The 21,446-nt window shown below is 31.6% G+C and overlaps 1 protein-coding gene across 1 annotated transcript in view; it reads right to left on the bottom strand.

Moving 5' to 3' along the window:
* Positions 1 to 12,474, bottom strand: part of Smp_143190 (hypothetical protein) — a gene marked incomplete at both ends in the record, with an annotated part of 30,882 nt that extends 18,408 nt beyond the window's left edge. The window contains 4 exons of the mRNA XM_018796622.1: positions 1,354 to 2,624; positions 5,457 to 6,373; positions 8,472 to 9,104; positions 12,440 to 12,474. Coding sequence (XP_018651745.1) covers positions 1,354 to 2,624; positions 5,457 to 6,373; positions 8,472 to 9,104; positions 12,440 to 12,474 — 2,856 coding nt within the window. The remainder of the gene's footprint in view (positions 1 to 1,353; positions 2,625 to 5,456; positions 6,374 to 8,471; positions 9,105 to 12,439) is intronic.
* Between the last annotated feature and the right edge of the window lie 8,972 nt (positions 12,475 to 21,446).

The following is a 21,446-nucleotide window of genomic DNA, read 5'->3' on the forward strand; positions in this document are numbered from 1 at the left end:
GCCCCGTGGTAGCCGGTGACCGACAATAGTTTCATACGCCATTTGTTCCTTCAGGATCTTAGAACCCATGTGCACCATTGGTTTAGAATAAGGATTTTCCAACCCCGTTAAAGCACCAAACATTCACTTTACGTCCCGTAAATTTCGCAAAGAACATCTCTGGTACGAGAAGACAGTTAGCATAACTTCTTTGACAATGACTGTATACTCATGGCCATGTGAGAGCACTTCGAAAGGTAAAGTGGACTCTCTTCACTCTCAGCCGTTCCAGAACTGATAATTTAGTCAAATAATTTATAATATTTTTGATAATTTTATTTGGAAAGATAATAAAATCTTTACAATTAAAAACTATTCATCTTAAATACTATAAATTTAACTTACTATTTATTAAAAATAATATTATGCTCTCTCTCTATATATATTTGAATCATTACTGTTTACTTATAATCCTATATGTTTAAATACATGAGGTGATACATCAAATTTTTTAAAAAGATTATTACATTCATTTGGTAATGAATTCCATGTAGCATTATCATTATTATTACCATTATTATTATTAGTAGTAGTAGTGGTAGTAGTAGTAGTAGTAGTAGTAGTATTGGTATTATTATTATTATTATATTCATATGGTAGTTGTTTTAACGAAGATTGTTTTGATGGTAATATAATTGCATTCGTTAAATGTATAATTTGTAATTTATTAATTTCATGATTTAATTTTATATTAGAATTATATTGAATATAATCAGTAATATTATTATATTTTATAGTATTATAATTATGAATATTTAATGTATCTTTAGTTAAATATTGTTGTTGCTGGGGTTGCTGTGGTTGTTGCTGTGGTGGTGGTGGTTGTTGCTGTGGTGGTTGTTTATTTGAATCTAATGAATAATGAGTGAATAGATCAAGGTTATAATTATATTGATTATTATTCGATAAATTTAATGAATTTTTATAATTTTTTAATGAATTTTCATTGAGTTTCATTATTTTTTGTTTATAATTTGTTTGAATTGATTGTATTAATGGTGATGTAATTAATAAATGATCATTGGAATAATTTTGTTTTTCATCATTTAACATATTAGACATATTTAAAAAATTTAATGGTGTATTTATTGATTCTTGGATCATATTTAATCCATCTTTCATAGAATTTATATTATGATTGTTATTCATATTACTGATGGTATCAGTAGTAGTAGTAGTAGTAGTAGTGATAGTAGTAATATTAGTATTGAATAGATTTTGTTGTTCTAATTGAACATCTGATTGTTTATATACTTGTTTAATATCTTCAATATGTTGAGTATATTCTTCTTGATGTTTTTGTTGACAGACTACTTCATGATGAAATGCAACAGCTGCAGCTGCTGCTGCAGCTAAAGCAGCAGCATGATTTGTTGTTGGTCGAATAAGTTTATCTTCATTAAGATTTACTGAATGTGATAGATAATCTGTAGGATATATTGTATTTTTCTCTTCCGAATGATATATATAGTCTGTAATTGTATTTTTTCTAAGAGTAGAGGATGATATTAAAGAACTAGGGTTTGGTTTTTGATATCCCTGTAAATGATAAAAGTTACTATTGATGTATTCTTTATTAAATTGTGATGGATATGAATAATTTGTTTTCAATTGTTGATCTAAATTCTTAAAATGATCATTACTTGAATTTATACAATCCATAGGAACATCCTGTGAACAATCTGTTATGTAACTTTCATGGTATTTGTTTTCTAACATAGATTTGTTTATTTCAATGGATTGATCACTTAAGAATTGTTCTGAATTATGATTTGTACTGTTAACTTCAAAATCATTTAAGTAGTTTGTTTTAAATGAAGTGTTAGGATTGACAATTGTATCATATTTTGTTCTCATTATTGACGATCCAGTATTATTATTTGAATTACAAAATGTTTGTGTTGAATTAAATTCAAGGAACTGACTTGTATTATGATCTGATTCATGAATCTTATTTGTTGAAATTGTTGATGAGATTAATGAAGTAGGACAATCAAATGATGAAAAACAATTGTGATTATTTTGAAATATAAACTCTGTTTTGTCGGGTATCTTTTGTGAATTGAATTCATTCTTGTCAAAATTTAAAGAATTTGTATTTTCTGAAAAATTAAATGGTTTTGTAATGTTGTTGAATGCTTCTCGATAGGTTGAAGGCTCAAGATTAGGATTTTCTATAGATTTTAAATGTGAAGATGTAGTTGAAGAGCAATATATTTGTTTATTTTCACACTTACTGATATGTGTTGTACAGAATGGATCCAAAGTTGTAGTAGTGGAAGAAGTGACTAAGTGATGGATCAATGAATTTACACAAGTTTTATTTACTAAAGGTGGGTAAAATGAATCATGAGCTTTACAATTTTCACCGAAAGAAACGACTGGATCGTTATTAGAGTATGGATTATATGAGGCATTGTGATTATAATCTTCTGAAGTGGTTGAACTGAAGTTTGAATTAATAATGTGACATTTTTCATTAAAGCTACATGTATTTGTCTCATAGTTAGCCGAAGTATTCTTTGTTGATGTTTTCTTTTCTCCATTCTCTGGTTGACTATCAATAAATTCTTGAGTTACTTCTCCTCAATTATAAAAATCGAGTATGTAAGTAAAAAGATTGAAAACGAATTAGTCAAACGGGACTAATTTCGGGGACAACATATGTATCAAAAAAAACTAAAAATAAGCAGAGATGGATAGTGGCTAGCAGTGGAATCCAGGACGCGCGTTTCGCCCTATTTGGGACTCGTCAGCTGGATGTACCTGTATCCCAGAGTTGATGTTCACTCTGGAACTCGAACCCAGTACCCTCGCTTCAAACGCCATCGCGTTATCCACTCGGCCACTGAGTCCTGATAGTCACTTGCTTGTGCGATGGGGTGAAGTTTAAATTCATTCAGTATTGTTTGTTTGAATCCATCTCTGCTTACCATGCTTGTGAATTAAGGCTATATTGAGGCAATACGCACAGTATGCACATATGCCAATTAGAGACTGACCAGTTGCAGTCCTAACAAATCGATGGGAACATTCAAACAAACAATACTGAATGAATTTAAACTAAAAATAGTTTTTTGAGTTCAGAATACATATTAACTACTTGAAACTAATTGTAGTGGTGGCTTAAGGGGTTAACGGATTTAATTTTCAAATTTTAAGTATCAGTTTCGAACTCCACTTCACTTATATCAGTTTGAGCAACCGAGTATCTTTAACTCTTACACTTAAAGTGCGGTTTCCACTCAAGTGTCCTGTAAAATATTTAATTTAATTTTTTTGGAATTTCCTTATTTTACTCTTGCTTCTGCAGTCGGAATTTATTTCATTTCTGTCAAAGCTTTATCATAATATTCCGATTGGATGAAAAGAAGGACGGATTCATTTTGAAGTTAATTTTCAGCGAAATTATCAGCATTAAGCATCTTCTGTCTGATGCGAGATTGAATAAAAAAAGGACTCATCATTTCTATGCACATATAACTTTTAAACTGTTTAATCCGAACTTTATAGTTCTAACTTTAAAATTTAGCAATCTACGATGCATCACAATGGCCATCTACTGACAGAAGCTACTTTTACTCCAGAACTAGTAGGACTTTAGCAGTCAAGACATCAATGAAACATAAGGAATCCATCCTAAAGTAAGTTCACTTACAATTGCTGATAAAATAGAGTACCTGTGAACAACATTCAATTTAAAAAGTTAGCTTACATTATAGATTGATATCAAATGGTTCTCACTGGTTCTTCTCTGTCTTCATATCAGTCCAGTAGTGAAGACAAAATTCATGTTTAATTATTCATTCCTAGGTGAGTGTTAACTACGTATGAAGTTGAAATCATAACATTCGGACCTAACCCAATGGTCCTGATCGTTGAGGGTTCACTATAAGGCCGAAAGTTATCGGGTTCTATCCCTGATGGGTTCGTGGGTGTGGGCCGCTGAGGAGTTATATATTAAAACAAAACGCCTGTCCGTCTCTTCCTGATTTTCGATGATACCGCAACTGAGATCAATCTGTAACATATACAGCCTATAAATACATATATTTTTTAGTTCTAGGTTCCGTATTTCCACTGTTTTTGTCAATAAGCAGAGTACTGTCTCAAGCCTTTGTTTTATTGTCAGATTGGTTCACTTCACAAGCGAAATCTTGATTTTATCATTATTATTGGGGTCTTTATTGCAGATAATAAAGTGTGTATAAATTATGTTAAATTTTATAACGAAGTTTATGAAAACAGTCATAATACTTAATGAATGTGTTATTGTATACTCGATGAATTTGTGCAAGAGAGCCAGGTGTGAATAATAGAAAGTCAAATCTAGCCCTTTCAGAATATTAATATAATCGAACAAGGATGTTAGAATTATTGAAGGCAATCTGCAAGAATCTGTTAGTCTTAATTTCATATAATTTAACATTCATCATCAAGACTTATCAGGAATCTTGGAAACTAATGCATCTTGTGAGATTTGAACTCATGTTTCCCAATTTTAGGCCTTATCAAAACTTGATAGATCGAATCCGATCATCAATTTAAATTGTCTATACATTCAATGTACAAATACACACTGAAATAGTAATTTATTGAAAATACAGAATTCGCATACTCTTACTATCATTTCCATACTTCAGTAGTATAAATAGAAATTAGATTTATAATAGCTATCGTAAATATTAGGAAACATACAACTGGTCCACGCAAAGCATTAATTTAAGTTGAGTTATGAATATGAATTGAAATGAATTGTTTATTTGGTTGTCTCAAACTACATTTAGGATATTCACATAATAAAAGTTACTGGTTACAGATGTACATTGATGAAATGTGTCAGTATATGATGAGACAATTGTCCATAGCTTTCTAGTTTTTTCAATTATTTTCTAACTGATAGAGTCCGCTCTCCCTCTCCAAATGCTCCCACGTGGCCACGCGTATATAGCCTCTGTCAGGGAAGTCCTACTCACTGCCTTCTCGTGGCACTGGTGTTGTTTACAAAATTGAGAGGTCAAAAAACGGATGTCCGGCGCTTTAACCGGGTTGGTGGACACGGAAATTCCACCTAGGGGAGTTGGAAAACCCTCATTCCAAACCAATGGTGTACAAGGGCTCCAGTATCCTGAGAGAACAAATGGCATATGAATCAATTGTTGGTCACCGGCTACCATGGGAATGCATCTCCTCACGATGCTCCACTGCCTTGTGGATCGGATCTTTAGGTCAAGGGTTCTGAGGGTGGTCCCCTAAGAAAACCACCTGTTTCGGTTTGAGCGCCTGGGCAGTATCACAGTCCTCACAAAAATCAAATAAGATTTGTGTCGCATATGTATCTGGTGCCCCTTTGTACCAATATTTATGTGTTCAAATAAATAAATAAATAAATATACAAATGTATTATATTAACTTACTTAGATCTTTTTCATTTGATTTACGTAATGATATTAAAATACATTGATCACAATAACATTCTTTATATGGACATGTTTTTTTATGACCTTTCCATGAAATATTATGTCCATGATTACGACATCGACGACAATGTGGTCCATTATCTTCATTTATATTATTTAATGATTCTTTAATTATTATATTCTTTATAGAACGATCTTTTTGATATGATAATTTTTGAACATTATTTTTTTGATCACGAAATAATGCAATTTGTTGGGCTACTATACGACGACCTTTTTCAACTAAATAACACATATCACATGTACAATCACGATATGGACAATTACGTTTATGTTGTCTAACTGGTTCAGACATACCATGTCCTTTACATTTACGACATTTATATGGTGAACGTGATAGAATACTATTAGATGATGAAGAAGATGATGGTATGATTGTTTGATTTTTTACTTTTGAACTAGTTTTATTGTTAAATGATTCTAATAAATTTTCATTATGTATATATGAATCATATGTATGACAACAAGTATTATCAGGAGTGATGTGTTTATTTTGTAAGGATTTTAAATGACGAGTAACATTATTGCAAGTAGTATAATTACCATTAGCATTATAAGTATTAGTAGAATGATAAGTAAACTTGTGTGTTGGTCTATTTGTTTTAAGTGTATGATGATATTTGGATAAAGATGAGTGTTGATCGTGGAATAGACTAATTGATTTTTCAAGTGCTATATGATTGGAGGATTTACGTTTTCTGTTGAGTTCCGTTGGTAAAGGATAAGTCGATTTCGTTTGAGAAGTGTTCACCTCATCATTTTTTGATTTTATAGAATAGTCACTTAAGTTAGGAATATGACAATCCAGATCGGAGGTTAGATGGGGTAATCGTTGATGTTCTAAATGATTATTCCTGTTCAAAAACAATTATTTATGTGATTATTTGGAAACTAGAAATATGTATTTAGAGACAGAAGATTTTCAAAGATCTATTCAAATTCTGTACATTATCTGTAGGGGCTGGTAGTATGTCAAGCACATATAGGTTACTCTAGCCTCTGGACAGACCATCTATTCATTGTTCTCAAGCCACATCTTTACCCTGTCGTTTAATCGTTTATTAACCCTGACTGTTATTTTATATGATTATATGTGTGCTAATTACTTACCCCACTCATTATGTTTATCGATTCATGTTTGGGTAAATCGAGTTGGCTAACATGCCTTCTCCAATCCGTTTAGCTTCTTTCGCTCCGTTTCTGATTGTCTGTTCTGATCAGCGATTGCATAAAATATATGTATTTAAAACTCCATTCGGTTATTCACTAAGATTTCGACGTTCTCTAGGAGTTGTTATTTTCAAATTGCATGATAACTGTAGTCATAGCAGATTTGCATTGATCAACTTTCACAATACAAAGTTTGATCCTAATAATCTTAACTTTGAGATGTTAGAAACTTGGTTACTTGTGTAACTTAAACATTAGAAAACAAGTAGGGACTGATTTTATAATTTATGTTATTCCAATATAATTAATGAAGAGAATCATATATAAAAGTAGTCAGAAAGGTATTTTTGAATTTAAAGTGATAAATCGTGACTGCTGAAGTTTAGACATGTTGCAGGTGAAGGAGTTTCCACCAGTAGCATTGTGTGATTACATACATACTAATGAGCAAACTGCTGTTTGTTTTTTAAATCTTTTATAACGAAATGATAATTCAACGTCTATTTCAATATATTTTAATATTACTCTTCATTGATAGGATCATGTTTAAAGTAAGATTTATACCACTATGTTTTGTTAATCTATGAATTAAATGAGACTTTTTCATGATGTAAATGATAACATTAACTTCGAGTTTATTTAGAGTTTAAAAATGGATAATTTTACTCATTGACCATGTAGCTAAAAGTTATTACATTCATAACTATTTCCTTTAAATTCACTTGATGTTGTTTGCTTGTATCTTCCCATTGTTGTTTAGTACTGAAATTGATCAGTCTCTCATTTGCATATGTGCATTCTGTAAGGATTGCCTCGATATTGACTGAAGTCATAAGCTTTATAAGCAAAGGTGGGTAGATAATCGCTAGCAGTGAAATCCAGGACACGCGTTTCGTCCTATTTGGGATTCGTCAGCTTAATGTACCTGTATCTCAGAGTTGGTGTTCACTCTACGACTCGAACCCATTACCGGTCGCTTCAAACGCCATCATGTTATCCACTTAGCTACTGAGTCCTGACATATATATATATATGTATATTTTTTTTAAAGTATAATCAATGAACTTCATAATGTAAAGGGAATATTTTGATTTAAACTATTTTCTAATATTATCTTCAACTGGTTGAAATCCATTTATGTTGTAATTTAGGGGACTTTAATAAATACCGAGTTTAGTGATATATATATATATATAACAATGATCTTATTCTACTGCTAAACTCATTTATGAAACAGTAGAATATATTATATGTTAAAACAAAACTGAAATCTATAAGAACTTCTGTCGAAATTAGAGCAAATAGTTTCACACTATTTGGGTGCCGAGTTGATGTAAGACAGTAAATAGGAATAATATGTATTTGTAAAATCTCAGCGAATGAATTTGAAGTAAATCCAACGTTTCGCCTGGCAATCTGATCCAAGCTTTTTTAAGGAAATATGATCAAACAAGCCTCGTACACACTAATACATATACCTAGTTTAGACATTTTTAACTCTGATTGGATGACCTATTCAGTGTACAATGAACCGTAGAACCATGTACCTATTCATATTCGATAATTTTGATGTTTGATTATGTAATTCCTTGAAAAAACTTGAACTAGATTGCCAGGTGAAACGTTGAATTTACTTCAAATTCATTCGCTGAGATTTTACAAATATATATATATCATTCCTATTTAAAACTGAAATCTAGTTCATAAACATCTTAAATAAGAAAGAAAAAAAGAAAAAAGAAAAAAAAAAGAAAGAAAAAGAAAGATACTACTTAAACTTACTCATTTAAACAAATAAATCCTGTTGAATTTTTAGAATATGATGTATGACATAAAGAATTTTGTGTTTTACATTTTATTAGATTAGATGATTCTGTAATTATAGTTTGTTGATTCCAATCATTTTTTGTTATAAATTTATCTAATATATTAGTAGTATATAAATATTGTTCATTTATGATAGGAGTTACCTGTTGTTGATATTCATAAGTATCAGTAGTTGGCAACTGTATAGACTTATCATTATGATGAATATTATCATTCATATACTTTGGTTGTGTTTGAATATCTAAATCATTCTTATCAAAAGAACTGGTTTGTATTGAATTATACACATCTTTGGTCAATTCATTATACTTTACTGGATAAAAAGGATATGATTGTGTTGGTAAAATATTATGATAATCACTATGATTATTATTATTTAGCAAATTTCCATCAGATACATAGTATTCATCATTGACAATTGGATCATTTTGTTTTTGAATATTGAACAATGATAAAGGTATTGATTCAAACTGTTGTGGTTCCGTTGTATAATTATAACAATAATCCTTTTGATCATTTGATACATCATTACAAAGTACGGTTTTATTGACTGTTATTGTTCCAGTAGGACTAGTATTAGTTCTAGTACTAGTAGTAGGAGCGATAGTTGTTGTAAATGAAGTCGAATAAAAATTATCATTATTATTATTAATATTTTTAAATTGTTGGGTAATAGGTAACGTGTAAATGTAATCATTCATTGTGCAACAAATTGCTACTCTTCGTCTTTTTTTCGAAGAAAAAAAAACGGAAGGAATAATTGTATCTCAGTGATTTTGACGTCTGCCGCCAACTAACGTGAAACACATCAGATACAATTAACGGAATTATGTAGTTTTGTTAATGCTAAACTCTTAGAAAGTATATGTTGATAAGTGATGGTGGTGTATAGATATGATTGAAATGATTACATTGTAAGAATATATAACGATTTGTTTCGAACGTAAAGATCTTAATAAACTATCTACATTATTGCATTTCATATTCGCTTCAATTGCTCACAGATTTAGCTATTAACACTTACATACATATACATAATACCCAATGAATTTGTTTTCTATCCTAAAAAAATATATATATTCCCCCCTTTCACGCATTGAACATATCAGTGACATGCATTTTAACCTTCCTTATCTTTATATGGATAGGAACTTTGTAGCACGTGTCTATACCTACGTTAAGCATGACAAACGGACAATAAATAAAACAACAAGCCTACTGCTACACATAACAAAAACAAAAAATAACACAGTAAAATTGTAAACCACATATGTGTGACAAATAAAAAAAAGCTTAGAATATAAAGGGGTTTAAGAAAATGAACTTGTTCTTGAAATGTTTGTCAATATGTATGTTTGTAACAAAAATTAATCACTTCACTCACTCTCTCTCTCTCTCTCACTTTTAACACATACAAACAAACATTAAAATTGTATAAGTATCTAGGATACAAGCATTAAGATAAACTTTATCTAATTAGTTCATAAAATGAAAGAATATTTTGAACAGCAACAACAAATAGCAGAAGTTACTTGTAGTAGTAAATTAGAAACAATCTCCAATTTCATTCGTATTACCTAGACTTGAAAGAGAGAGAGGGGGAGAGAGACAGAAAGAGAAAGATAGGTAAATCTAACTAAATGTAACAATATACATAGATAACAATAATAATTCTATTTATATGTAATATGTAATATAATGTGCCAATCAAATTGATTTGCGTAGAAATTGTTTGTATGGATAAAAAACAAGAATATTGAAAATTGTTCATTTCTAGATTTTTTGTGACTAAATTGTAAATGTATCAAAGGTAGTTTAGAATTATTAACAAAACAGACAATGAATATTAAACTGAAATGAAAACAAACAGACAAACGAACATTTAATTAAATTATGAATTACTATAAACTGTATTTTATAGATTTAAACAAACAATACTAAGTGAATTTAAACATCACCCCATTGCACAAGGAAGCGGCTAGCAGGATTCAGTAGCTGAGTGGATAACGTGATGGCGTTTGAAGTGAATAGTAATAGGTTCGAGTCGCAGTGTGAACATCAACTCTGTGATGGAGATACATTCACCTGACGAGTTCCAAATAGGACGAAACACGTGTCCTGGATTTCCACTGCTATCAACTATCTATCCATCTTTGCTTATAATGCTTGTGAATTTAGGCTAATCGAGGGAATACGCACAGTATGCACATATGCAAATAAGAGACTGACCAGTTACAGTCCCAGACATCAATGGGAACATTCAAACAAACAATACTAAGTAAATTTAATTACTTTTTTATTTTCTGAAGTCTTCTGTTAAACAGATTCTATTCTAATCTTGATATTCACCCTATTCTTTTTATTTTTCAAGTTCAATGAAATGAAATTATTATACATTCTTAATCTGAATTTGAATTGAAGGATTTCAAAGGTTCTTCATAAATTCTCAATTGAAATCTCTTGGAATTATTTCCAATAGTAGATCTTTTATGAATAGTGTATAAATACTGATTGAAGTTGAGTTTCTTTTATTTTTGTTGTTGTTGAATATTCTGTATTCTGTTATGAATGTTCCAACTAATGAATATATATTAAAACAAGATTGTTACTGGTATGACTGTTTATCATGATTGAAGAATATCTGTTATCTACTACTTAATGAAAAGAAACTAGACTCATTTACTGAAAGACAAAGAAGAAAATAAGACTGTAGAAAAAACCGAACTGATCTATTTATTAATCACTAATCAATACGACATTCATAATAATTCTAATGTACATAATATTTTAAATGTTCGGTCAATAAATAAATTTGAATGAATTGAATTGGCAATTAATCAATAATTTAATGTATGTGTACATTATTGATGAAATCAATAAATCAATCATTGGTGGCCTGCTTAAACATCTGGGCTATCTATTCCTGCCATCTACATATTTCAACAACTTATCTCATTTTGTTTGTTTTTATACATCATTATGGCTAGTAATCGTATAACCTATTCAGGTGCGTTTCTGAACAGTGTACAACCTCTCGCTGTTAAAGGTTAGAAAAGGCCTAATCAGATATATTATGGTTGCTGGCATTATACAAAGAAAAGAATGTACATTATTTAGATGCTGATTGACTGGACTGCTAACTTCTAACTGGTGATCACTCAATATTTATCGTCAGGATCGACGAAGAAGTAAGAAACGGAAACCTGATGAAATACTTTGTGCTGACAATTCTGTAGTGTACCAAAAATATAATTTTGAATAAAGCTAATAATAATTGACTAAATTAAAGAATATAATTCATCTTTAATGTATTTATCTTAATCCTAACACCTATTTTTTATACAATAACTTTATTAAACAAATTATCAACAATAGTAGAATATGTATAACAGAATGTTTATTTATTAACAGAATGATATTTTAACAAAAGATTAGATGATGTAACTATATCTGTGGTGTGTACTTCAGATATCGACAAATATTAGTAGTATGTATCATCAATCGAAAGTGAAATACTTATCAGCAGAAGGTTAAGAAGATGAAAGAAAAGAGAATGAGAATAGAGAATGATTGGTGTGGAAATGAAAGAACAATGATGATTGATTGACATTTTGCAAATGAAGTATTTACTGTATGGTTCTCAGATGTTACTAAGATATTCTGTATTTACGTGTTCAAATACATTCGATTGTCCCTACTTGTGTTCTCGTTCACTACATATCCAGTGTATATGATTGAATTAATTAGAAATATCTCAGTAAAATAAATAATTATATTGGTATACTTCATTTCTAGTTAGTTGTATTCTCTCTGAGCTCGGTATTTTATTTACTAAGCATTCGTTTTCTTCCTATTCACTATCATAATGCAGCACTTAAGAAATAAGTAAGTTATTCCATAGGTGCTAAGTCTAAGTCGCCTACGTTTGAACTATTCCACACTGCTCAGTAATTTCCATTGAGCGATACAGATCACCTGTTACCGATTAAACTAATAATATGTAACAAAGCTTCCATACAAGATGATATGATAGTGGCTAGCAATGGAATCCAGGACTCACGTTTCGTCCTGTTTGTGACTCGCTAGCTGGATGTACCTGGATCCCAGAGTTGATGTTTACTCTGGACAATATCGAGAAAATTCGTACAGGATGCACATATGTTAATAAGAGACTGGTCAATCGTAGTTCTAAACATCAATGGAAAGCTTCAAGTACCCAATACAAAAGGGAATAAATTTTCCTTACTTTTTAGAGATATCCTAAGTAGTAGTGAAAATTTCCTCCAGTATTTACTAAAGAGCACAATCTTCCGGTGCTGTTATTAAATGTATTATAATTTGACCTTATCATACTTATTGAGAAAAAAAACATTTCCCTATAAAAAATGGTAATTGAATTACTTACAATTGACAGAATAGTGATAGGCTGACATCGACACTGAAAATCTTTAGGCCTGATTTCGTCGGCAACTGGAGAATTATATTCACAGCAGACGCTCAGCTAGAAAATAATAATGTTTGTCAATCAACCTTGTGTTCAAAGTTTCATAATGTAACGTTCAAATTCAAGACGAAACTTATCAAAAGTCAGAACAAATTGTAGCACTAGTGAAAATTAAGAAATATTCATTATCTTAAAAACGTAAGCTATACATGAATCTGAGCTAAACTAGATCAAATTCATGCATATAGTAAAAAAACAAGTCAGCATTTGGTTGTATAAGTTATGAGTTCCAGTTCAGGCAATCATCTGTACAAAAGTAAACAACAGCGTTCAAGAAGACACCTCTGGTCTGTTGATTATGTAGGAAGCGACAATCGCTTGCATATCAGTTTGTTTTTACATTTTAGGTTCACTGACTTTCAGTAATGTGATAACAAGGGGCTCATATGACATTAGTTCGTCCCACGAAATATCATAACCAAGTTTAATTTTAATATTGGCTTTCTATCAACTTTGATAGTCATCACAACAATAACAGATAAGTCAACGGAACAAGGTAATTTTATAGTCTAATTACTCAAACATATGAATTGTTTTTCCATCTAGTTTACCTTATATTCAGATGCATTGACTTGAGAAGACCTATTTAAACAGCAGTGTGAATTGTGACCAGATGAAAATCAGTTGATGCACCTAATTAATAAGACAAAAGTGGAACTTCATTGACAGTGAAATCTTTTAATCCAACCCAAGTGATATCGAGGTGGTAATCCAAATGCAGGATTGTTTGGAATTAACCAGTATGTTTCTTAAATTTTATTATTCTACCATTTCTAGGGCATTTTCAAAGTCATTTGGTAAAATCAGACATTACTTCAAATAATTTACAATACTTAATGGAATCAGTTTTAAAGGAGAGCATACATATAACGGATGACTGAAACCAACTTGCAAAAAGACTCAAATCTGTACTAAGAGCTCGATAAAACGCTTTAACAGTTTTATGGGAAGTGCTCTCTCATTGATGTTCAAAGTTTCATGGTCTAGTGACATCGAAAAACGAACGAATCGTACCTTTATTAAATCTTTGAAGAACTCAATTATGCAGTAATCAGTCTCATGTTCTATAACATCTACTGGTAATTGATAGATACCCTTTCACATTCTAACTTATCCATACATTAACAAAATAATCATTTTCATAATTAACATTCTAACTAACCATTATTCATATTTGCTTATTATCAGAAAGGGGTTTTGTGGATATTATAGTAATTTAATAGGTGAATTCATGAGTCAATTGAAGCTAGATCACCATCGAAAACCTGGAAGCACTGGATGACCGTTTCGTCCTATTGTGGGACTCCTCAGCAGTGCACATCCATGATCCCGCACGCGGGATCCGAACCCAGGACCTATCGGTCTCGTGCGCGAGCGCTCAATCTCTAGACTACTGAGCCGGCATTAAACGGTGTTAATGTCTAACTTTAACCGATCCACAAAATCAAGCCACCGTCCACCAGTGTCTTCAGTGAGTTACTATCTCACAAAAGATCCGGTTGATGATGATTATTCAAAAAATAATAATGGAATCATTTTCATTCATTTGACTAAATATTCACGAATTTATTCCTTAATATTTTTGACGAGAAAAAAATATGCATAGACAACACAAATATGTGAATGAGGATGAAAAAATTTTTTTTTGAAAATTAAGAAAAGTAATACACACAAGTAAATAAACAACTAAGATAATTTTCTATTCAAATTAAAATTGTAACGAAAACTTATTAAATTAGTAAAATAAAAACAAAAAAAGAAAAGAAACTAGGTAAGTATAACTGTAAAGAGAAAGAAATGCGTGAAATGACAGGGTTTTTTTTTCTTTCTTTCTTCATTACTACACCTGTCGTCTATCTTCAGTTTTTGTACCTTATAGGCTAATGACTATATATTACATTAATTATAACGTTAATTATTCAAATTTTCGTGAAGTTAGATATTCATACAGTTGTCTAGTGCTTTCTTATTCTTGATGATTGGTCTTTGACGGATATCATCAATGACCATGGACGATGGTTGAACAATATCGCTGATTGATTAAAGTTAGTGATGTAAGTTACTGAATGGCATCATGCTATCCTGAAAATCAAGTGTTCAATGAGTGGCCTGAAGATTTTGGGTTCAGTATACAGTAGGACACTGCATGTACATTGTTGAGGAGGCCCATGTGAGAATGAAACAGTTGACCAATGTTACCTGATTTCAATGATTATCGAACCAAAATTAGTCCATAATTTGAACTGTAAAGTAGGATTTAGTATCGATGCTATGAAAGACAAGAACAGTGTGATAGTAATTTAGGAATTTATATTATTATGTAGTCGAGGAGGATGCAGAATGGCTAATTTTATTATTGTTGTTATGGAATAAACAGATTTGTATTTACTGGTTGTTGATATTCAAAATTAAATTAATGATCAGATTTTATTATATCAACCCCTTGACTAAATTCCTTTATATTGTTTGTATTTACACGTTGATTGTTTTTTAAACAGTAGCTTGCAGTGAAATTTAGGAAACTTGTTTCATTCTCTTCTAAACTCAACAGCTTTATATCGTAAGAATCTAGTCAATAAAGCTTAAACAAGATTAATCAAAGCACTTTTGGATTAAGTAATTTCAGTGCTGAGACTTTTACCAGTATAATTTATATTTACTTGGTATTGTTTGTTTGAATCTTCCCATTGATGTTTAAGACTGCAATTGATCAGTCTCTTATTTGCATATGTGCATACTGTGCAGATTGTCTCGATATAGTCTTAATTCACAAGCATTATAAGCAAAGATGGATAGTGGCTAGCAGTGGAATTCAGGATGCGCGCTTCGTCCTATTTGGGACTCGTCAACTGGATGTACCTGCACATCAGAGTTGATGTTCACTCTGGGACTCCAACTCAGTAACTGAGTGGATAACGCGATGGCGTTTGCATCGAAAGGTGATGGGTTCGAGTCCCAGAGTGAACATCAACTCTGAGATGCAGGTACATCCAGCTGACGATTCCCAAATAGGACGAAACGCACATCCTGAATTCCACTGCTAGCCACTATCCATCTTTGCTTATAGTATAATTTATAGTTGACATTCCATATGCATACAATCTAAGATGAAGTATTCGTTCTCTGAAAGTCTGCCCAAAATTGCGCACAAACCCTAATGATGGGTTCTAACATTTATTTAACCCAGGTCTAGGTAACCTACCTACTGTACACAATTATTTAATATTAGATATATACTATTAATTCATTATCGAGCAAACCACTTGAGTAATTATCACTGTCGAGTTTTAGGTGGAGCTTACATTGGTGAGTTTATTTAGCGTATAGTGTATGCTACTTATGCTGGATGTTATAAGTAGTGTGTGCTACCAATCGGAAGTAGAATGCCTGACAGCAGAAGACTGAAATAAAGAGAACAGGAAAGAAATCGAAAAGCCATTAAAATAACTACAGAATTAGAGGAATAATGGGGTATGTAAAAGAGAACGTAAAGAAGATGTATAAACAATGTATTCAGTGTATGATTTTCATATTTTATTAAGTCATTGTGTAATTTTGCAATAAACAAGAAATTGATTACCTCCACATGAGTTCTTCATCCAATACAATCAAAGTTATATGATTTATGGTTAATTATTTAAGGGGAATAAACTATAAATGAGTTTCAAGAAGTTAATTACTAAAACTTCAAATGTTGTTTTTAAACTTAGCCACTAATTTTCCTGACGTTGAAATAAGAATAATGGTCCTTTATGAATCACAAAATGACATAATGATAACTCATTTCATATAGAAAAAGAGTGAAAAAACATATGTGTTTTTCGATGAGAACTATTTTAAAATTATACGGAATATGCGTAAAACTGTCTAAGTTAAGCTAATGAGCTATGACTACAAATGAATGGGATAGCAAAATGCCAAGTTTTAACTAACTTTAAAAGTCTGCTTAGTTATGTAAGGTTAAATAATAGCAATGAACCATGATACATGTCTATTGATTCTATATTTTCTCTGCTTCATCTCTCTTCATTCATTAAATTTTGTTGTCTAGTTGTTTTCTTTTCTTTTTTTATCTTTCTTCATTGTCATAACACTTAAATCTAATATGATCCATTTATTGTCCTAATTTAGACAAAGTTATTAAAGTAGAGACTTCTACTATAAACAGAATAAACATAGTCTCTGTCTCAAATATATTATCCTTTATAATCTTCATTAGTTAGTACATTATTCTCCCTACTCAATATGAACATGTGAGTAATTGCTTAATGTGATTAGTGAATAAGTACAAAACGAATATTTATGAAAATAAGGATGAAACTTTGAAGAAGTAAGTAAGAGATTAAATTAGAAAGAAAAACAAATATGTCTACAAGAGTAGAAGAAAAGGGTTTATAAGAAAACTACTTAAGTAGTAATGACGAATGTGTATGTGTGTGAATTTTTGAGTCCAACTTCTTTCCTTTGAGTATAATATTCATTTATTGTTCAACTCATAGCTCTAACTTCACACATTCTCCCTCTCTTTTGTCTTTAGATTTTATATTTACTGACGAAAAATCTGCTTCAATTTTATTGTTCTGCCAGATTTTCAATATATCTTTCTTGTTACATTATATTGTAACAATATACAGAGATAGATAGATAGTTGTATGTATAATTCAGAGAAAGATTGAAGTGTCCAAAACAGGTCAAACTTTTCTGATATTAATGTACTTTTTTGGGAAAATAAGAGAATAAAAGAAAGGCAGTAAATTTCGGTACTTAAGTAGACAGAATAAGTATATATATATATATATATGCCCTGGTACGGCCGAGAGTGGGGAGAGTCCGCTCTCCCTCTCCAAATGCTCTCACATGGCCACGCGAATATATAGCCTCTGTCAGGGAAGTCCTACTCACTGCCTTCTCGTGGTATTACTGTTGTTTACGAAATTGAGAGGACGAAAAGCGAATGTCCGGCGCTTTAACCGGGTTGGTGGACGCGGAAAGTTCACCTAGGGGAGTTGGAAAACCCTGATTCCAAACCAATGGTGCACATGGGCTCCAGGATCCTGATGGAACGAATGGCGTATGAACCTGTTGTTGGTCACTGGCTACCATGGGAATGCATCTCCTTAAGATGCTCCACTGCCTTGTGGACTAGACCTTCAGGTCAAAGGCTCCGGGTGTGGCCCCCTAAGACGACCACCTGCTTCAGTTTGGGCACCTGGGCAGTATCACAGCCCTCAAACAAATCGAATGAGATTTGTGAGGCGCATGTTTATCTGGTGCTTCCTTGTACCAACATTTATGTATTTGAATAAATAAATAATAAAATGAGCCAGGCAACGAACATAGATATAAATAAATGAGTAGACAGAAGGGTGACACATTTATTCATGCTAAACAACTAAGTAGAATTACTTGCTTATTTACGTCTGTCACCTTTCATGGAGGAACGTTCTCCATCCAACCCTGTCCTGAGCAATCCTTTCCAATTGATATTCATCTTTCTCATGTCTGCCTCCAATTTTCGGTGCATTCTGTTCTTCAGCCTTCCTCTTTATCGTTCCCCATCAAGATTCCAGGTTAACATCTGCCTCATGATGCAGTTTGATGATTTTCTCAATTTTTGTCCTATCCACTTCCATCGTCTTTTCCTAATTTCCTCCTGAACTGAAAGCTGGTTTTTTTTCTCTCCCACAGTAGGTTGTTGCTGATGGTTTCCGGCCAACGTCCATTGAGTATCTTGCACAGACAACTGTTTATAAATACTTGTACTTTTTTGATGGTTGTAGTAGTTCTCCACGTTTCAGCTCCGTCTGTAGCTCTTCTAAAGTTATTGCCGGCTCCAAGTCCAGGTAAAGGAGGATGGTTGAGCATGGGGTCGGCAACCCCATCCCCTAGAAAACAACCTTCCTGAAAAAACACTAAGTAGAATGCTCATAACATTTTTATTAGATTTGAGCAAATCTTTAAAATATGTCCGATATTAGGAAAGAAATGAATCTTTGGGATTGCTGGTTCATACATAAGTTATTATTTTTCACAGAAGTGTTTATTCAGTTTATTGGGTTTTTTTAGAAAGCAATTAATTCTTTAGAGATCGGTTTCTTTATTATAATGAACGAAGAATCAGTGAAAAAGAATTTCGTATTGAACTCTTCTACTTAGAACTTCTCAATGGAATATAACTTACACTTTAAATAAATCTGAACGTGCAAAGCTAGCAGGTTTTATTTTATTGAGGAATTTCACTCAACTAAAGTCCTTATAATTTTGTAATGTACTTAATGCTTCTAAACCCAGTAAAATTTGAGGCACTACTGAATTGTTACTTTGAGTTAGACCATTTCCAAAGTTTCGAAATAAGTTTTTAGACTGTGGGATATAAGCAAAGGAAAGGGTTGTAAATAATAAAATTGATTTCTTAACTATCAAGTAGTATTTAATAAAGCTTAGAAATATGTTATTGAGACCAGTTGCATACTAGAAGTATAGCCCAAACAGCTTTCTGTTGTAATCTCTGTGAATATAACATTGGGTTACACAGGTTTGAACCTCAGAGAAAGAATCACTCCCGATCAAAGTTGTAGATATTCCTTATTGATGAGTGTCAAACTATCTGGAAACCTAGATCTAGGGCTGCTCATTGATTTTCGCAAATCAATGAGTTTCTAGGCTTCAGGACTTTAAGAAATTTATTTTAAACTCAGAAATTAATACGAGGCAGTTCAGTCACATTTACATCCCAAGAAATGGTCACTAAATTATTTGTGCATTAACATATTTCATTAATTTAACGCAGTTACGGAATACACTGATCTCCTTTCTATTCCTTAATTATCTGTTGCAGTCTTTTGGATGAGTGCAAAATCCAATGCACTCCGCAACTTCTTTTTGGGTAGTAGTCAAGAAAAGAGCTTAATCAATAAACTATGTTGAATAGCATTTGAGATCATGTACTTACCTACTTTACAGATATATGATAACATAATGTTTAGAAATATTCATCATAAGAGTAAATATTTTGGCCGTTTTTCGTATGAATTACACACTACCTAGGATCATCGTCAAATGAATAATTCGAATTCTTTTTAAAAAGTAATCATACGAACATTGAGAACGTCGGCTTTTCATTAGTCTAATCATTGAACAACGTGCTGTTAAATCTATCTGGAAGTAATTTCTTGGAGTAAAATGAACAGATATTACATCTATGTAGTAGAATTCACATCTAGTGAACTAAATGCTTACACAAACGGTAAAAAACGTTATGCTTTTAGTACAGGGGTTTATGGAGATCATTGAACTTTGTGGTTTACATTACAAACTAAATTATTTAGACTACTATTGAAAACCAGGAAGCATTAGACAGTTGCTACCTTCTAGGATGTAACTCCTCAGTAGTGTACATTCATAACATCACCAGGATCCGAACTCATAATCATCAGGCCACTCAGCGGACACTTAACTTCTAATTCAATGAGCTAGTATTCAGTAATTAACATGTCTAACTTTAATCAATTGCCGATACTACGCAACCATTATCCAATACGATTGGTAAGTATTCACCTGACTTTTAACATGATTGGATTTCTCTAGTCACGGCTCCTCATTAAAACTCTTGGAATCACTTCTCGAAATTATTCACTAATGCAAGGAGTTTGTGGAGATTAATTAGTTTGACTGAAATCATTCCGTGATGCAAACAACATAATTTTTGGTTTATTTATTCTTATAGTAGTGAAAAAGAACTCAGGTGGGGATAACTAATTTATTTCTTAATACAAAATTACAGAATATCTTCATAAAATATGAGAACTATACATTCAATACTTCATTTGTAAATTTCCCATTAATTGTCCTTCACATTCTCTATGATACTTCCATTTCACAATTCCTTCCTATTTCCCTTTCTGTTTTCATCAACTTGATCTTCTTAGCCTTTTTCTGCCAGACATTGCACTTCTGATTGGTGTTACATGCTACTTATATTTATCGACATGAGTAGCATGCACTACATTATTAGCTGTAACTTAAAAAGAATTAAAACGAGAATTAGATTGAAAAATTTCAGTGTTTATATTAGGAGACATTATACAATTATAATATCTAAGATTATTTTATTACTCTACGATCATGAACTTATCTTTAGTTTATGTTAAATAAACATTTTAAATCTCAAAGCATGGTGATTTCGATCAAGTTATTCCTTTCTTCAATAATTTTTGTTTTCCTATAAAAATCATTATCTGATCATGAATTCATTTAATTTCATAATTTCCAACATGTAATACTAAACGGTTGTCCAGTGCTTCCAGGTTTTCCATGGTGGTCTAACTTCAAATGATTCATGATCTCAACTACTAAAATTTCAATCAAAATTGTCAATAGTGAGTCATTTGTAAGTACACTATTTACTTGCTTACGCCTGTTACTCC

The sequence above is a fragment of the Schistosoma mansoni genome, chromosome 4 (assembly GCF_000237925.1).
Source record: "Schistosoma mansoni strain Puerto Rico chromosome 4, complete genome".
Classification (NCBI taxonomy): Eukaryota; Metazoa; Platyhelminthes; class Trematoda; order Strigeidida; family Schistosomatidae; genus Schistosoma; species Schistosoma mansoni.